Source organism: Condylura cristata, unplaced genomic scaffold (assembly GCF_000260355.1).
Source record: "Condylura cristata isolate star-nosed mole 26May11 unplaced genomic scaffold, ConCri1.0 scaffold00004, whole genome shotgun sequence".
Lineage (NCBI taxonomy): Eukaryota > Metazoa > Chordata > Mammalia > Eulipotyphla > Talpidae > Condylura > Condylura cristata.
This window is the reverse complement of record NW_004567105.1, coordinates 61,418,811-61,438,142: the sequence shown is the minus strand read 5'-3', so window position 1 is coordinate 61,438,142 and position 19,332 is coordinate 61,418,811. Positions and strand designations below refer to the sequence as shown.

The 19,332-nt window shown below is 42.5% G+C and overlaps 1 protein-coding gene across 1 annotated transcript in view; it reads right to left on the bottom strand.

Moving 5' to 3' along the window:
- The window catches only part of USP4 (ubiquitin specific peptidase 4 (proto-oncogene)), a 38,484-nt gene that overhangs the window by 11,308 nt on the left and 7,844 nt on the right, over positions 1-19,332 (bottom strand). The window contains exons 5-14 of the mRNA XM_004676173.2: positions 19,000-19,145; positions 18,823-18,884; positions 11,163-11,303; positions 10,221-10,338; positions 8,161-8,334; positions 6,416-6,574; positions 5,106-5,330; positions 3,777-3,860; positions 2,560-2,654; positions 141-332 (exon numbers count right to left, since the gene is read on the bottom strand). Of these exons, the coding sequence (XP_004676230.1) occupies positions 141-332; positions 2,560-2,654; positions 3,777-3,860; positions 5,106-5,330; positions 6,416-6,574; positions 8,161-8,334; positions 10,221-10,338; positions 11,163-11,303; positions 18,823-18,884; positions 19,000-19,145 (1,396 nt within the window). The remainder of the gene's footprint in view (positions 1-140; positions 333-2,559; positions 2,655-3,776; positions 3,861-5,105; positions 5,331-6,415; positions 6,575-8,160; positions 8,335-10,220; positions 10,339-11,162; positions 11,304-18,822; positions 18,885-18,999; positions 19,146-19,332) is intronic.

Sequence of the window (19,332 nt, the reverse complement as noted above, 5' to 3'; positions counted from 1 at the left end):
GTCACCTCCGGGGCAGGCGGGGATCGAACTCATGCGGAAGTGGCTTAAGCTTCTTTGTGCTGTGCTTTAACCCGCTGCGCCACCAGGGAGGGCCTGATCTTGATTTTTGATAACCAGCCAATCACATTTCTGCCACCAACCTGATACGCTCATAAACAGCCTGGTACAATGACTCGAGGGTTAGCTTGTGCTTAGGGACAGAAACCAGCAGTGGCTGCCCATAAAGCACTGCCCCAGAGGAAGTGCTCGACGGTCTGGACTTCCTCTCCCTGAAGTAGACTGGAAGTGTGACATATTCTGAGCCATCGGCGGAGGTGCTGCAGACTTCATACCTGTGTTAATCACACAAGAAGGTAGACTTTTAACAGCAAGTTCTGAGTAACAGAGATCTGAGCTGCAGCTAAATGGTGGCCAGGACTATAGTTACTAGGACAGAGGATACCTCAGCAGAAAAGGTGGATATACCACTTCCAAGACAATTCTAAAGGCTGGGCCAGGAATCCCAAGGAGGGTCACTATTAGTGTAATGTCAATCTATGTAACCCCAACCTGGAGCTCACATGATCCTCCTTTTAACAACAATGGCCTAAACCAGGACTCAGTACAGATGACAGCTGTCATCCAGATCATCACTCCAAAGGCACACAGGGGTGCCCTGGCCACCAAGCTCACTTTTGTCACCAAAGAACCCAACTTTTAAAAAGGCATTCTCAGTGCACTGCCCTTTAATAAAACCAAACATTAGATAAGGGTGTATAACTAGAAAATTAGCCGAAGACTCTTTATTTCAAATGATGAAGCAAATTTATACAACTAATTGTTTGCCACCTTTGTTCAAAACATTGAAGTAAGAGAATCATATCTAATTTGTTAAAAATCAGAGATAATCAAAGAAACTGCTAAACACATATCAATGATTTTGAAAAATGTGTCTTACTTAGTGAATACATGGGACTGAGGAGATTTATAGATGTTTTATCCTGGAACAGATGTTACCAAAATTGCTGGCAACCGACTGTAGTCTTTTCCCTCTTCCTATAGGGGGAGACACAAACTTACTGATTCAATTTTTGAAAACTATAAACACAAACATAGACACACATCCCTCCCCAAATGCCTGGCAAACAATCCTGAGTTCAGTATATGCAGGAGGTATAAGAAAAACATGAAACTATCCAAGGTGTGCTCTACATTAGGACCTTGCGTAAAGGTCAAAAACCAGGTTGTGGTGTAAGGCTACTGCAGGTTCCAAGTGACACACTCAGCTGCTAAGTGTCCCAGCTTCTCAGGCTGTTTACTCAGTAGACAATGGGATTACCGACCTGACAGGACAATGGGGAAAACCAAATGACTTACTGTACCATTACTCAGAAAGTATTAAATTACGATTTTCTTAAGATAATTCCCATTTGTCTTGAAAACAATTTCCTATCCTCCTGGCTGGCCCTCAAGCCCGCTGAAAATAGCTTCATTTGTGGCAGGTTTTCGAAGCTCCCCACAGGGTGCTCCCCCAGCTCCTCTCAGCTCCAGTGCATATAACTGCTGGTTTCCAGAAGTGAGGGAGCCTGTGCTAAGGACTTAGGGTCAGAAATGGGTATGAAAGCTGGCTATGCCATGCCCTACTTCTGCAGTTTAGTATGAACCTTGGCACCCTCCATTTGTAAAGTGAAGGAGGGCAGCCATGAGTGGGGAAGCAGCCTACACAAGTGGGACTAAGACTAAGTTCCTGGTGCGGTCAAGAATTATTTTTCTAGAGTGACCTAGAAGTCATAGGCCTTACTGCATTCCTCAGCCAAAACCAAAATCCTAAAAACCTTTCTCAGCAGAAACAAGTTTCTGTGTGAGAGGAAGTGAGAGAAGCGGCTCAAGTATGGCCCATGTTCCAGCTTACCTGAGCAAGAGCTATCTGGGAGCACAAGGAAGCTCACATCCCACCCTGCTCCACCTGGGAGAGGGACACACACACACTATTATGCAGAGCAGCCTTGAAGCAAGAAGACTCAGTATGAGTCTAGACCAGCCACAGTGACGTGCACTATTCCCAAAGGGATAAGAAAACTGAGTGTCAAGCTTGCAGGATGTCAGAGCTAAAAAAGAATGTTAAAACCAATCCTACCTGTCATTTCTGAAATGGAGATCAATGGTATGACACCTGCCTAAGAAGCCACTGCCAGTGGCAAAGAAAGACCAGCCCCTCCCAGTACCATATGCCTTCTCCTATCTTCCCATGGCCCCTTTCACAGTTGTGACTCTTCTTGAGAAAAACACTCTGACAATAAGACATCTATGAGACCACTAAGTCGGCCTTAATGGGCAGCAACCACCATTGATAAAAGGCGTGCACTTACTGAGGAAACTTATCTGGAATATCTAATTCTAAAGTGCCTCACCATGCACTGTTTCTTAACACACGGCTCCCCTGGATGTCGATCTCTTACACCCAAGTGTCCAAGCAATTCCACACATGCACTAACTGCCAGAACTTCTGCATCTGATATACCAATAAGGCCAAGCCTGTTGTTTCCTTTGATTCTGCATTAGAAACCATTGAGTACTCACACAAAGATGTCATCCCGAAGCATGATGTGGTTTAAACCTTCATCCATTTGGAAAATTTTGTGGAACCGATGATTATACACATCTGTGACCACCATCTAAAAACAGTAACAACAAAGATTAAAGGATGAGTAAAAGTGCCCCAATTACTTATTTAAAGTCCAGGAACAGGGGACTCCCTGGTGGCCCCTGGTGACTCCCTCGGCAGTCACTATAGCATGAGTTCTGTCCCCTGCTAGGGAGATGACCCACAGGGCACAGCAGACCTCTCCTGTTTCTCCCGCTGCTCCCCTCAGCGGTGTGTTTCAGTAGATCTGCCTGTTCTGTTCCCCACTCTCTCTGGTGAATCCTCTCACTCTCCCATACCTCTAGCCTATACCCCAGCTCATAAGTAAGTAAATCTTAAAAAAAAAAAATCCAGGAACAAATGAAAAACAGTGTGTTGCTAGAGTTCTGGCCCCAGAGCTCAGGGAACATGGTCCAAGGGGGAGCAGTGCCTCTGCTACCAACAGAAAACAAACTGGCAACATCTCCCCAAGAGATCCATTGGTATCAGTTCTCAAGTGACAGGAAGAGTGAGGAGTGCCAACCAGAGATTTTGGTAGTCATCCCAAAGCCTCTGGGGAAGTTCCTGTGGGACCATATCATGTCTAGCATGTAGTGGAACAGACCAGCCTGGAATCCAAGAGAGCAGGGAAGAGAGGGTACTGACTGGGAAAGAGTGGCTTTGGGAAGGGATGGGACGGGATGGGTCCTCGTGCAAGGGGGTGTCTTCATTTTGCCCACTTCCACACAGGGACAGACCCAACAGCAAGTTCAGCATGGAAAGTTGTTTCTAAATAAAGATTTCAACTAAGACCATGCTCAAGTCACTCACAGACTTTTGGAGGTTAGGGCAGAAAAGCACTTCTAGATTCTCACATTACAGTAGACGTGGTAAAGGAAAGGGTGTAAAGGCTGAGGCAAAGCCCTATTCCTGGGCCTCTGACCATGTTAGTGATTTAAACAGAGGGAAGAGATTTTCCCAGGACAAAAGGGATGGTGTCAGCCATAGAGTGTGCAGTGACCGAGGACCGGGAGGGCTGGACAACTGGACATAGTCAGTAGTGCTGGGGAATTCAAAAGTATCCACCTCCAACTCCAGCCCAAGGGGCTACAAGGTTGAAAATAACTTCAAGGGCTAACCCACTAGGTTAAGTGAAATGACTACCCCGCCTTACATTTTCTGCAGCAATGCCAGACAGCCTGGAGAGAGCCTCACACAGGTCTGACACGGCGCCCATCGGTGGCACAATCACGCGGTACTGCGAAGGAGAGATGGAAGAGTGACCAGGGTGCTCTGAAAGGGTAGATGAGCTGAGAAGAGCAGGAATTGTGGGAGACAGAAGTGGCCTTTCAGAAATAGGGAGTGATAATGAGGGCCCAGATAAGCCACTGGCAGGCAAACTGGCAAATTTCTTCATCAGCACATGCCTCTCACTTTGGTAGTTACACAGGAGTTGGTCCATCTCTTTCCCTCCTAAAAGGGTTTTATTTTTGTAGTCCTGCACTCTCTTTAAATTCTGTTAAAATTATACAAAATGCCACCATGTCAAATTTCTTTAGATACAAGAAACTAAAGGGAGAAGGCTCAGCAACACTATCATGCTATGACTCTTCAGCAAGATTAAATACTAAGTCCTGCTGGTCATAGCTCTCATTTGGTCTTTTATACTGGTCAGGCTGTCCTAGCTGATTTAGGGATGAACCTGACCAAAGAGAGTACCTTGCTTTTGGTTTTCCAATATTAAGATTCAAGGATCACTCCTTGATTATAAGAGAAAAGGCTAAGGCAGTTTAAAGCACAGCACTACGAAGCTATCCATAGCTGCTTCAGCAAGAGTTCAATTCCTGGGAGGTGACCCACATGGCGCAGCAGACCTCTCCTGCCTTGCCCACTGCTCCCCTCAGCAGTGTACTTCAACAGATCTGCCTGTTCTGCTCCCCTCTCTGTCTCTGGTGAATCTTCTCACCACCAACACACCTCTGGCCTGCACCCCAGTTCTGTATGCATAAATAAATAAATCTTTAAAAATAAAAGCATAGAAAGAAAAGAAAGGCTAGGGCCATCCCTGGTGGAACTAAGGGTTAAAGCACAGCGCTATGAAGCTATTGTAGGCACTGCAGCATGAGTTCAATTCCTGGCCAGGAAGTTGACCCACATGGAGTGGCAGACCTCTCCAGACCCACCCACTGCTCCCCTCAGCAGTGTATTTCAATCTGCTCCCGACTCTGTTTCTGATGAATCCTCTTACCCCATGCACCTCTGGCCTGTTATATATGCATGAATAAAATAAATCTTTAAGAAACAAACAAAAAAGGCTAAAGGACCTTCATGTTATGCTTTGAATTATAGAATACACAAAGGTCTGATGATGGTCAAAAGCACAAACTCAGGCAAGCACAAACCTGAGGCAACTACAGGCGTTCACTGCAGCAGATGGAAGTAGTCTTACTCCAGGTCTAGAGAGCAGTCTGAAAGGGTGTCATGAGGATGCAAATTCTCTTACCTGGGTAGGTCTGCAGCGAGGGTCAGCAGGAACCAGGAAAACCTCCATGACTCGATCCTTCTTCAAGGGCAGTGGGAGAGTTAAATAGCAAAATGGGTCGAAGGTCACAGAAACTTTAGCACATTCTGGGCAAACCAAAGTAGACTTAAAGAGGCCATGGAATGTGTCCACAATCACAGAGTCATTCCTCAACCTGTGATTCTCCCAGGCCTCCTTTGCTACCACCTGAAAAGAAGGAGAGGGATAAGTAAAATACTCTCAACACCCCTGCATCCATTCACAGGAAAACCTGAGATGGACCTGAAGCAGAAGTCTGTGCAGCCAAGAACTTGGTCCAGGCCAGCCAGGGCTAGGACTGCTCTTAGCATAACATACTCATCACCACGCCAATGCTATACCCAACCCCCAACACTTAACAGTGTGTGTAGGATTTATGGAAAGCAAGGTGTCTGTGTATCCTCCTATTAGAAAGAGATGCCCTGAAAGAGTGCCCCATGTGGTGTATGATCCAAAGTCCTGTCAGTGAGATTTTAATCTAGTCTGTAGTTCAGCTTTTCCTTTAAGATCTATTAGTATAGATCTAGTGGTACAAGGGTTAAAGCCTCAGTGCTATCAAGCTATAGGCAGCCACTGTGGCGTAAGTCAGATCCCTGGCCAGGGAGCTGACCCATATGGCACAGCAGACCTTTCCTGTCTCATCCACAACTCTCCTCAGCAGTGTATCTCAGTACACTGTGCATCTCAGTAGATACAGTGAGATACAGCCTATTCTACTCCCCAACTCTGTCTTTGTAGACAGAGTAGACTCCCTCTCACCAACCGCACCTCTGGCCTATGCCCCAGTTCTTGTATGTGAAAATTGATCTTTAAAAAAAAACCAAAAACTGTTATTTTAAAGTGTTCGTATTGAGCTTCCCAACATGAGGTCAAAAAGTTGGACACTGATTTCTCCTCCCATAGGTCAGAATAATATTCAAGTTATTTAATACACAGGTGAATTTAATGAGCCCACAGGCCAATATTACAGCACTTTACAACAGTTTTCCATGTCTTAGTCTCTGGTTCACAAGTGAAATTTATAAAAGCAAAATGAGTCTGACTTTAAGAAGCCCAAGAAGTCTGCAAAACAGCTAGAGTTAGCTTCTCTGACCTAGAACACATTTCTTTATTACCAGAGCCCACATCTACATCACCAAAAACAGGACAAAGCAACTAGAGTCCTGGCCCCAAACCAGAAAAATGTCTCTGCAGCTCTCAATAAGAGGCAGCTTCTTCAGAGTACTACTGTTCAGAAATCCTCAATATCATACCGCATCTGGCCGCCCGTTGGCATCCTTCAGCTCCAGGTAGGGTTTCTTCTTCACTCGGTTCAAGTCTTCATGTAGTCCATCTAGAAGAAAGGCTAACAGCTCCTGAGAGTCTTGTTGCTGGTAGCCAGAAAACTGAGGGGCAAAACGTCCCACTTGGGTCTACAACAAATGGATGCCATAAAATATAAAGAATCAATGGAATCAGATAGGAAACAGCCATCAAAAATAGCTTTTCACAGCTAGCTAAAACAGTGAAGAACTCTACAGTAGCGGTGACCAAGAATAACTCTTCAAGGGGATAAAGGAGGCCAGTAGTTGTCACCACAGAGGGCTCAGATCAGACACTCAATGGCTGGCTTAGAAACTGGGTCACTACCCAGGTAAAAGGTGGTATCTCAGAAAATCATGCCTATACTACTGACATGAATCCCTCCCTAACTTCCTTCTTCGGTTCAATCTCTGTAAGAACTTTACAAATGATACCTGCACAATTAGATGAATCCTCTTAGTACATAAAAGCCCTATCCCTAAGTCCCTTTATGCCAGCAACCCTTAGAATATGGTCCCCAACAAGTGAGATCAGCATCACTTGGAGTTTATTAGAAAAGCACATACTTGGGTCACAGCCCTGATCTACAGAATCAGAAACTGAAGATGGATCCAACAGTCTGCTTTAACAAGTCCTCCTAGAGATTCTGATGCACTGCAAGGTTGGAGACCCAGTGCTCCACACCTATGTTGTCCAGTACCATAGCCACCAACAATATGTGGCTATTCTAATTTAAATTAAATAGAAATAAAAATTTAGTTCCTTGTTTACCCTAACCGCATTCCAAGTGACTAGCAACGATCATACCAGAAAATGCAGAGACCAGGTACATCCTTGAGGAGGCTCTATACTACTACAATCTCTATATATTATCCTTAACATGAACATAATGTACTGTCACCAATTCAAGTCATTTTATGACCTAATATGTGAGTAGAAATTTACATATATTTCTCACATACAAACATGACTAAGGCATGAAAATAATCAGCTTTTAATTTCAATAAGCCATCTAAGGTCTTCATTTTTTCATTGAGTGTAAGTGCTATTTTTTCCCTCTTTGAATAAGAAACATCAGTATCTTTTTTCCAACCGGCTTCATGAAACTCAAACCCCAAGTGGTACCGGATGAATAAAGTTACTCAGATTTCAACATACTGAGGCAAGACCTTCTTCCCTTAGCAGGAGAGAACATTTAGGGTAAGGGAAGAGCTGAGGTGTTCCAATTGTCCATTGCGGCTCACCATTCTCTTGCGCAATCTTTCCAGCTAATAGACCCCAAGTTAGAACTGACCCTCACATCACTTCCCAAGAATATCAGCCTGATTCCTATTTATAGGACCCAGCTCATGCCACAGGCTCAAAAAACCTGGGAATATCCTTCAAATGTCACTGGAGATTAAACCAAATCTTGATGACCTGGTGGCACCAAATCAGATGCCACCACAGAATGCAGCTTTCTGAACAGTTTACATGCACTCTGAAGTATCTCCAGGCTAGAAGTGGGGATTAAGGGCATTTCAAGATAAAGGGGTTGCTGAATGAGTAGACAAGAGAAAAGAAGCATCCGATTCATCATGTGGTCCTTTTGGTCTCAGATCTTATCTTAATCCCAAAATACAGGTAAAGGAATTTCTCACAACATGAAACCACTCTCCCAAGACAGAGAAGAGGGAGAATGTATTTATCAACCTACTTTGAACATTCGCGGTGCCACATGAGCATCCCTTCCAGACCACATCTGCTTAATGAGTTCTGCATAGGCCTCTGCAATTTCCCCTTTCATTCCCAGCGGGTTGTCTCTGTTGATTTCGGCCTCATACTCATCTTTGAGAAAGTAGTCGGTCAGCGGCGCAGTGTTGCTCAAGCACTGAAACAAAGCATGTTCAAAACTGACACCCCTTCTGGAGAGCACACAGGATACACCAGGTCCTAGAGGGACAGCAAGTGTCAACTCCAACAGAATAAAGTGCTCAGAAGATTCTTCGACAGGCTTAAAACAGCAAAGGCACAGTCTCCCAGAAATCCAACTGATGGCCTACTTAATGGCTAACCTCCCGGGATATGGTCTTTGAAGAATTCATATTCAGCACCTGACATGTGTCTTCTAAAATATGAGAACAAAAGCTGTGCCCCTCCCTGAGGTACCTCACAAGCAAGTGATTTTCAAGTCAAGTCAAAATACGATATTAAGTTTTCAGAAGACAATTTCTTATTCAAAGAAACATTCTACTGTTTCATGAGAAGAGTAAAATATAAATAAGGTAAAGAAGAAATGTTTTACTACAGTCCTAACACTATGGGGGAGGGGTGGGAAAAATCATAATACAGAACTCAATAAACAATACTGCCGTACATGTACTGTTAACTTATACTCTTCAAATTAAAAATGGCAGATGTTGAAGTTCAACATCAATTTTATTTTTTCCAAAGTATCAAAGTTGTCTATACTATGCATGTGTTTTATATTTAATTAATTTGTTACTTCAGTTACTTCCCTTCTTCTAATTCCTTTGGATTTTATCTTTTCCTAGCATCATGTGGTGTAAGTTTAGATCATAAAATTTTATTTTTACCTAATATTTATAGCTAGAGCTATAAGCCTCATTATTATTACTATCACTCACTAGTTGAGAAAAATTGAGGCTACAAAAAGATATGAGAAAATAGGCCCATGTAAAGTCAAATCTCAGGTCTTTTTTCTTCAGTATTGGGCTTATTCCCACCCTACCATTTTAAGAGAAGTTAACTAATCTTTTAATAAAATGTCTTTTTCTTTTCCCTGGTACTCCAACAAAAGTTAAAGTTAGACTGGGCAGGCCTCCCTGATAACACAAGAGTTAAAGACAGCTCTGTCAAGCTACTGCCAGCCACTGTAGCACAAGTTCAATTCCCAGCCATGGAGGTGACCCACATGGTGCGGCAGACCTCTCGTCTCGCCTGCTGTTCCCCTCTGCAGTGTACTTCAATCTGTCTGTTCTGCTCCCCACTCTGTCTCTGATGGATCCTCTGGCTGTACCGCAGTTCTTATATGCATAAATAAATAAATCTTAAAAAAAAAAAAAAAAAAAGAGGTCCTCCCTGGTGACGCAGCAGATTAAAGCACAGCACAAAGAAGCTTAAGCCATTTCTGCATGAGTTCGATCCCCGCCTGCCCCGAAGGAGATCCACATGGCAAGGCAGACCTCTCCTGGCCCGCCCACTGCTCCCCTCAGCAGTGTACTTCGTCAATCTGCCTGTTCTGCGCCCCACTCTGTCTCTGGTGAATCCTCTCACCCTCCACATCTCTGGCCTGTACCCCAGTTCTGTACGAATAAATAAATCTTTTTTTTTTTTTTTTTAAAAAAAAGAGTACAAGATTTGTGAGGATAAAAACTATATTTGATTTGTGAAGCACAGAATCCCTAGTAACGGTGTATCTGATTTCTGGGAAGTATTTTGTTGATCCAAAGAATATTTTCCTTGGTAGGAATATCTTTGTTTACCAGGGCAGAGGGCAGGGCCTTCAGGGTCTGAGATTTTGATTTAGGGTACAACTAGCCATTCCACAAAGCCCAATAATGTGACAGGGTGAGGTTTTGGGTCACATGATATCAGTCTACTGTGAGACTGAATTTAACCATCTGGGCAATCACCAATCATGCCTAGGTAATAAAGCACCAATAAAATTCTGGACACCAAGGCTCAGGTAAGTTTTCAGAAGTGGCAACACTCGGTGCCTAGACAGTGTTAATTAGATGGACAATCTTCCCTTACCTGCAAAGCGGAGTTCATGAAGCAGGTGTTTCCCAGGTTTCCAAGTCCACAGAGCCCAGGTTGTATATGAGATGACGGGGTTTCCTGATAATTATATGAAGCAGAGAAGCCAGATCCACTAGAAAACACAATCCACATCAGCAATAAATGTGAATTCCACACATATGCCCTGAGAATGTCTTCTGGGGTTCCTCTGGGGCCTTTAGAATTCTTGTCTGATAATAACACCATGATGTAAGTTCTCTCTACTCCCCTATCTAGTCTCCTTCCACACATTCCAGCCTTAACCCCACCCTTGACATAACAACATAATGGGTGTTTAAGCATATCCTTAGGGAGAAAAAATGTTACTTTATTCTCCTTTTTCAGACTTTGGAAATGGTGACTTCATAGCCCTTCAGAAGGTTAAACTACCAGGTGACTTCAGGGATTAACACTCTGGTTACCAAGATCAAGAGCTTACACTTGCCATCACCCACAAGGCCATGCTCAATCTGACTATGCCTGAGTTTTCATGCACACTTTCTCACTTTACCCTCTTCCTCCACACTGTCTATGCTGCGTGGTAGGTATTCCTGAAAACAAAGGATCACAGCAATAGGGAGAGGAACCAGGCAGGACTCTCCCACAACTGACTCATCCCCTAAGAACTACACTGTCATGTGCTGGCCCTTTCCTTCACAGACAAATGCACTGACCCCCTATGACCACCAGTGACTTAGGCTGTCAGGAAAACACCAGCTCTCAGGAGTACGCAACTTAAGTCAGAACAAGGAAACACACTTTACTGTGGGTATAACTGGAGTGAATAACTCATGCAGCACATTCCCCTGGGGAATTCTAATCCCACTAGGCTTAGTGTAGCAGTAGAGCAGCAACCCAGGTACAGTTTGGCTAAGGAATCAGAGGGAAGGGAAGCAAAGTGAAAGGACCTGCTCTTACCCCCTGCTGACACCGGAACTGTGCATCCCAGAGGTGTTAGTGCTATCACCATTTGCAATGGGAGAGGCAGACACTGAGGAATAGGGACTTGCTGATGATTTTGGAGAGGTAGTAAAATTTCTGCTAGGCGCAGTGCTTGATCTGAGAGAGAGAGAAGCAGAAACAATGCTACTGACTTTTTGCAAAAAGCAAGCCCTATTTAATGCCTGAGGTCTCTTCTGGAGAAATACATGTTCTCCTTTTTGAGTTACTTTAAATAAACTGCAAAAAGATTATTTTCATGGTACTTACAGGTAGATAAACCACAAAGGGTGATCTTCAGGGCATCCTGGTTTGACTTACAAATCATAAGCTTCCCTGAATTTTAACAGTCACCAGTCAAAGACCCAGAAAAATGGTATTAAGAGCTCAATTTCCTCCAAAATAATTAATCCAACTTAAACAGTTGGCTACAAGTATACTTTCAGTTCTGAAATGCAGACAGTATATTAGCAAATATTTTTTGAAAAAATGTTTTTAAAGAAACTGGGATGAGAAAGTTTATACCTTTGATCAGTGGTTTAACCCACCTACCGTTAGTCCAATTACTGTTACAGCTGGGCTTAATTCAGCCTCTTATTTCATGTTTTCTAATGACCATACTTCTCAGCTTTCCCATGTTTCTTGCATTCCACTGAATTTTTCCTTTTTCTGGTTTCTGAGTTGCCTCCTACGATACTGTGATTCACAGTAAGAAATACTTGTTTTGTTCCTGTTCATGCTCCTGGTACGTAAAACGTATATAATTTCCTAAGTGGTAAGAGTACTGGGTGCATCTTGTTAGGCTGGTCTTTGGTTCCTGAAGTAGCTCCAAAGTGATCACAATAAAAGGAGTGTCTGGGGACTGGCAACCAGGGGAACCAAACATGTGATCAGAGGGTTAACATTTTCAGCCCAACCTATACCCAATCCTACCTCTGGGGAGAGGAGAGAGACTGGAGGTTGAGTTCAGTTACCAACTGCCAAATGATTTAATGATTCACGTCTACACACTGAAGACTCTGCATAAAACCCTGAAATATGGGGTTTGGATGAACTTCCAAGTTGGTGAACAGTGGAGGTTCTAGAAAAGCACATGAACGCTCCTTGCCCTTCCTCTACACTTTCTTGTTGCAAGTTTTCCACCTGGCTGTTTCGACTTACATCCTTTCATAAGAAACTTATAATCTAATGAATTCTGCAAACTATTATAGCAAATTAACAAGCTTAAGGAAGGGATTATAAGAACCTAAAGATTTATAGCTGATCATTAGAAGCACAAGTAGTAGCCAGATTTGTGATTGGCATCTAACATAGGGCAGTCTTCTTAACCTGTGGGATCTGATACTATCTCTAGGTAGAAGTGAGTGAAACTAGAGAACACCCAGCTAAAGTTAGAGAATTAGGAAGTACGGGCAAAGTCCTGGCGCACTATTTAAAAAGATGTATTGAAGGGTTACTCTCAGTGGCTATTTTGACCCCCAGTTTTTAGCAGGATACCTAGCAAAGCTGTTAAAAGATACTTCCCAGCCTCCCTTGAAGCAAGATAGCCATATAGTTGGTCAGAGGTCAAAAAAGAGGTTTTCTGAGAAACTTCCTTAAAAAGAAGAGGTATGTCCTTCCTGTTTTCTCCTCCTAGCTTCTTAAAATTAAGTAATTCTCACTTTAGCTCCAGCAATTATCCAGAACCAAGAGGTAATCACATTTGAAATAGAAGCCACAGGGGCCTCCCTGGTGGCACAGGGGTTAAAGTCTCAGCACAACCAATCTCTTGCCAGCAATCTCATGAGTTTGCTCACTGAACAGGAACTAACCCACATGGCACAGCAACCTCTACTGTCTTACCCCCTGCTCCCCTCAGCAATGCATTTCAGTGGATCTGCCTGTTCTGCTCCCCATTCTGCTTGTGGTCAATCTTCTTGCTCACCAACGCCCAACCTCTGCACCTCTGTCCTACACCCCAGTTCTTACACGAATAAGTAAATAAAATATACATTTTTTAAAAAGAAAGAAGTCAAATACAACAGGGAAATAGGACAGCAGCTGGGTTTCTAATAATATCAGCACTGGAGTGCCCACCTCAGACATTCTTTTTAGAAAGCTATAAACATCTTATATTTAACAACCTGATTTTAATGTCTTTCTTCACCACTACCGTCCTTCCTAACTGATGCAATGTTTCCAAGTTAGAAATTCCATTTTTGTATTTCTAGCACTCCATTTACCTATTAGTATCTATAACTACTTTTTTCTCCATTAATTACTTAAACTTTCAACTATGTACATTTCCCTGTTAAAAGTGGGCTTCCCTGGTGGCGCAGAGGTTAAAAATAGCACCATCAATAGCTGGAGAAGATCATGCTTAGTGAAATAAGCCAAAAAGAAAAGGAAAAATATTGGATGATTTCACTCATAGCAGGAGTACAACGGGCCAGGCGAGAAAATAATAATAATAATAATGAACAGCTATATACCAGAGACATTTTATGGGGGTGGAGTGGGGAATGGGATCAAAAACATTGGGGGGAGAGAAATGCATGGGACTATGGTGATGGCACATGGGTGATTTGGTGATGGGAAACCTACGGGGATTACAACTGAGATGAAAAAATGCACAAAATGAAAAAAAAAAAAAAAAAAAAAAGAAAAAATGCACAAAATGATGTAAAAATAAACATATTATTTTTTAAATTTAAAAATTAATAATTAGTTAAAAAAAATAGCACCATCAAGCTATCACCAGCCACTGCAGCCCAAGTTCAATCTCCAGCCAGGCAGAGAGCTGACCCACATAGCATAAGAAACTGTCTAGCCTGCTGCTCCCCTCAGCAGTATCTTTCAATGGATCTGTCTGTTCTTCTCCCCACTCTGTCTCTGGTAAATCTTCTCATCTCCCCAGTTCTCGCCTATACCCCATTTCTTATATGCATAAATAAATAAGTCGAAGAAAAAAAAAAAAAAAGAAAAGAAACAGGCCTAGAATGGATTCATTTATGTCAAGTCCCACCAAGATTTAAAACCTAATCTCATTAGTTCACTCCTAAAAGTAGAATTTTAAACTAACCAATCTTGGGATTTCTTGGTCCATTCTAGTAAGATAATTTGTAGCAGACTCTTCTTCCTTTCCCTAAGAGGTATCTTTGCCTGAAACTTCTTTTAATAGCTCTGTCCCTTTCTATCTAAAAACCTCCTATTGCGCAACTCCCCAATGTAATCTATTCCTTGTCAAATGGGATACTGTGCATGAAGAGTTGAATAAAGCCAGTAAGATCTTCAAATTTACTAAGATGAATTATTATTATTATTTTTTAAAGATTTACTTATTTGTGTTTAAAGAACTGGGGTACAGGCCAGAGGCTCAGGGACGGCAAAAGGCTTCACCAGAGACAGAGTGGAGGCAGAACAGGCAGAGTGACAAAGTACACTGCTGAGGGGAGCAGCGGGCGGGTCAGGAGAGGTCTGCCAGCCATGTGGTCACCTCCAGGGCAGGCGGGGATCGAACTCGTGCCGAAGTGGCTTTAGCCTCTTAGTGCAGTGCTTTAACCTGCTGCGCCACCAGGGAGAGCCAAGATGAATTATTTCTTATTTGAGCTACAAAAGCTAGCTGTTTCCGCTGTAAGGTAGGTATTTTGAATGACCTATTCACGAAAGTTCACTTAGTCCAAATTAATGAAGCTTATTTATGTCTCATGTGCTTTGACAGAAACAATAGCAGCAAATATCAAGGCCAAATCTTTCAGATTGGACAGCACCAATTTGAGCAATGTGGTTAAGAACAAGAGCCTTTGTGGAATTTTTTGGATGGCTCCAGTACAGCTGCTGGCAACTTAGCTTGCTTTTTTTTTAGATGCAGTGAGGCAAAAAGGTAATTTTTTCTTACTGCTGTGCTTTAACCTGCTGCACCACCAGGGAGGGCCCCAGAATTTTGTTTTCTAACATCCCCAAGAGAAGTAGTTCAGGCCAAGACGTTCTCACCTCCCTCTCTCTATTGCCTCCTGTCGCTTCATCTGTCTTCCATATTGGGATTACCCAAACTTACTTCTGGAACTGTTACTGACATCAGTTGTTTTCCTAAACCTTTTTATTATTGTTGTTATTATTTCTAAACTTTTTATTGAAACAATAGGTAGGGAAATACAGAAGCATGAGTACAAAAATCAAAGAAGTTTTACTAAGTTAACATATCTATGTAACCAAAATCACTACCAAGAAACAGGACAACCCCCACTCCAGGGGTCCTCCTCAAGATCCTTTTGAGTAACTACTACCATGACACTGAGCACCCCCAGATTAGTTCACCTATACTTAAGCTTTTTATCAAGAGGATCATACAGCATGCTTTGTGTCTGACTTCTCTTGTTCAACATTATTAAAAGACTTAAAGCTGCAGCTGTATAGAATCCACTGTATTCATACAATCACAATTTATCTATCATTTTATTTTTGGTGGTCAGTTCTATTAGCTCCAGTTAAATATGAATGAAAAGCAATGCTGCAGTGACCATCTCTGAACATATCAGAGAGAATATGGGCCATAAGCCTAAGAGTGGTCGCTGAGTAGTAGAATATGAATAAAATTCTTCATTTAGTATTGTTGCCAAATATTCTAAGATCATTCTATCAATTTATACCCGTCATCAGCAGGGTACAAAAACACTTAGCCATTCTGGTAGGCGTACAGAAGCCCTGCGTTGTGATTTAGTTTACCAGTTCTGGAAGACTACTGAGGTTGAGCACCACCATATGATTGCTAGCCATCTGGGGAGCCTCTTTTGTTAAGTGGCAACTGAAAAGATTTTTTTGCCCCCTTTTCTAACAGGGTTATTAGAATTTACTGACTTACTAGGATATCTGTGAAAGTATGAATGTAAATAATCAGTCAGGCACATCTACTGTAAATATCTTTACTTACTCTGCCTTGCCTTTTTACTCTTTGATAAACACAACTTCTTAACTTAGAAGTTATCCACTCTATCCCGTTCATCTTTTATGGCCTGCAGTGGTGTCTCTAATGTAAGAAATCTTTGCATACTACAAAATCATTGCTCTTCTGGTCAACAAGATACTTCTAGTTGTGAAGTCTCCCTCACACCTTACAGATATTACTGCCCCTGGACTATCTAACAGTACTTCTGTTGTTAGGTTTTTAAGAAGGAGCTGTACATGGAAAATGCTCTAACTCACATCTTATCTCTACATTTAACTAACAGGTTAGCAGGATATAAAGCTCCAGTTTTAAATTTATTTTAGGGACCTTCACTGGTGGCGCAACAGGTGAAAGCACAGCAATATGATGCTGGCTGCAGCTATTTCAGCACGAGTTTGATCCCCAGCCAAGGAGGTGACACGCATGGCGCAGCAGTCCTCTCCTGACTTGCCCACTGCTCCCCTCAGCAGTGTATTTTGTCCATCTGCCTGTTCTGCTCCCCACTTTGTCTCTGGTGAATCCTTCATTGCCCCTGCATCTCTGGCCTGTACCCCAGTTCTATATGCATACATATTTAAAAACTAAAAATAAATTTATTTTACTCAGTTACTGAAAAAATACCTTTTGAACCCACTGTTGCTGTTGAGAAGTGTGATATTATCTGCTTATTCCTCTGTGATTTCCTCCAAAAAATCCAGAATTTCCTCTAAATGTATTGTTTAATTTTACTTGAATGTATCCAGAAGTGAACTATCTTTACTCTGTCATGTCTCTTATTCTTTATAGCTGTTGTCACCTCTGCCTTATAACACTATTCTCCACTAACCATCACACTCATTGCTGGTTCTCTCACCTCCTTTGTAACCATGTTCAAGTGACATCTCATCAGGCCCTCCCCTCATCCTGGTTAAAATCTATCCCTTCCCAAAGTCTAGCACTAACTGATTCTCTTCTGGCCCACCCCCACAACCTTCAGCACATAAACTCATCAGACATGTGTGTTTTCTTATTTATTTTCTGCTCCCTGAGAGGTTTGGCTTTGTTAAGTGCTCTATCTTCAAATCTAGAATAGTGTCTGGCATCCCTGGGAAGTGGAGGAGGAATATACTTTAGAAATTCCACACTGAGCTCCATAGCCATTAGCTACCCTTTACCAGGGACTCTCAGTGTGGCTCTGCTCTTTTCCAAAAGCTGCCTCCTTTCACTAGACTTTCCCAGGTCTCAGGGTGTGTAAACGATGTGAAGAAGCAATGCTGGGAAAAGAAAAAGGCACAACTAAAACAGTCTTCTTGGCCAGAACATCCAGCCTCTTCCCTCTGAGCTGCCAACCCTACCTCACAGACTGAAACCCAACCACAACTGTCTCTCCAAGGGGTTCTCAGTTTTTATGCTATTTTCTCTCAGTTCTCAGGCATTTCCAATTCCAAGAAAGAAGGTAGTAGCTTGGGTTGTATATGTGTCAAGTGTAAATTACATCACACTTCACAGCTTTAAACAAATTTATTATCTTGTGCCCCAAAATAAGTTTGAGTATCAGAATTCTGAATTTTCACTGAACTAAAATCAAGATGGGGGCAGAGCTGTGTTCCTTTAGAGGTTCTAGAGACTTCAGAAAAGCTGTCCATATCCTCTGGCTCACAGCCAATTGAGTCCTACTCACATTTCACCATTGATTCTGCTTTTATGCCACACCACCTGACTCTCCCTTTCATTTCTAAGGACCTTATAATTACAGTGTGCTGACCCAAATAATCTATGATAATCTCCCCATTTCGGGATCCTTAATCACACAGGCAAATTCTCTTTGTCATGTTGCCTACATATTCACAGGCTCTGAAATTAGGATGCTGACATCTAACAGGGGTAAGAGGCAAGGAAAATGTTATTCTGCCTACCACAGCTATTTTGTCATCTTGTCAGACTGGTGATTCAAGGTTTCTTAAACTAGAGTCGATGGTGAGGCTTTAGGATATCTAAAAAACTCGTGAACTTGTTGGGAAAATGTTCTGTCTTCTTGCCTGTTTATCAAGAGTTCTTAGCTTTTGTGATTCTCAAAGGAGCTACAAACCCATCACTAGAAACAGTCACCGCAAGACCTAACTGAAGGAAGAGATCAAAGACCATCGCTATTCTCATAACTATGAGAAACCTAAGAAAAATCCATCACTTCTTTTTCTCCCCTTTTCAGGACATGCACAATTTCATGCCCCACATGAACACTTCTGAGACAGAAACCAAGCACTGATGTTTAGTAGCAAAATAATTACACCAGCAAGCTCCAGGGCGACAATGAGTAAGAGACCACTGGAGAGAGACTAGGGTGGGATTATGTAAGATGCTCTTCTTGTGTGCATATAAAGAAGAACTGTCTTCTTTACATCAAAACCTTTCATTGTAAGTACTGAGAAAATACATGCCCATGGCAAAACAAGGCTACCTCTTAACAGAGTGACATTCTCAGGCCCTTCTCTTCCTTCTCTTCTTAACAAGGAGCATCTCACTATCTTGTTCAGAAACACTGACAGGTTTCCTTTAATGGCTGCACAGCAAGATGCTTACTGAAGGCCAGGATCACATTCTTGATATAAACTTAAATGTGTTTTTTCATCTGCTTCAGAAATATTTTTCTTAGCACAAGTAACTGCTTTAGGAAAGAATATCTCTCTGAAACCTGTGTGTCCCGCCAGAAGGGAGAAAAAGAAAAAATTCACTCACTTTGACTGCTGAGTCTGCCGTGGCCAAGTGCCATCCTCATTCTGGGGCTCAATTACTAGCACCTGAATGAAAGGAGAAACCAAGAGAATAAGCAAACCACCTCCCCTCTGCTGAAAAGCTATCGGGCCATACACCCTGGGTATAGCTGTCTGCTGAGGCATGGCTGGGCCCTCCTACCTGTCCCTGGTATAGCCCAGCATCTTGGACAGTGTTGTCGAGCTTGCTCAACTGCTCATAGGTGTTGCTCATGTATTTGTTCCATAGACGTGTTTCACGTTCGGCAGGAATATTGAATAGCTTCCGCATCTCCTTTTCAATGGTTGCTGAGGATAGGCAGAAATACCACTCAGGACTTTTTCCATATGTAAGACTAAAGATAGTTACACAAGCTAATGCTCATATTTCTTCTTTTCAGAAGTTCACAGGATTCCTTGGGTCAACCGTGCTGGCTGAACTCAGCCCCTTGGTGACTGTTAAGACCAAACACCTTCCAGGGGCGATCACTTAGCT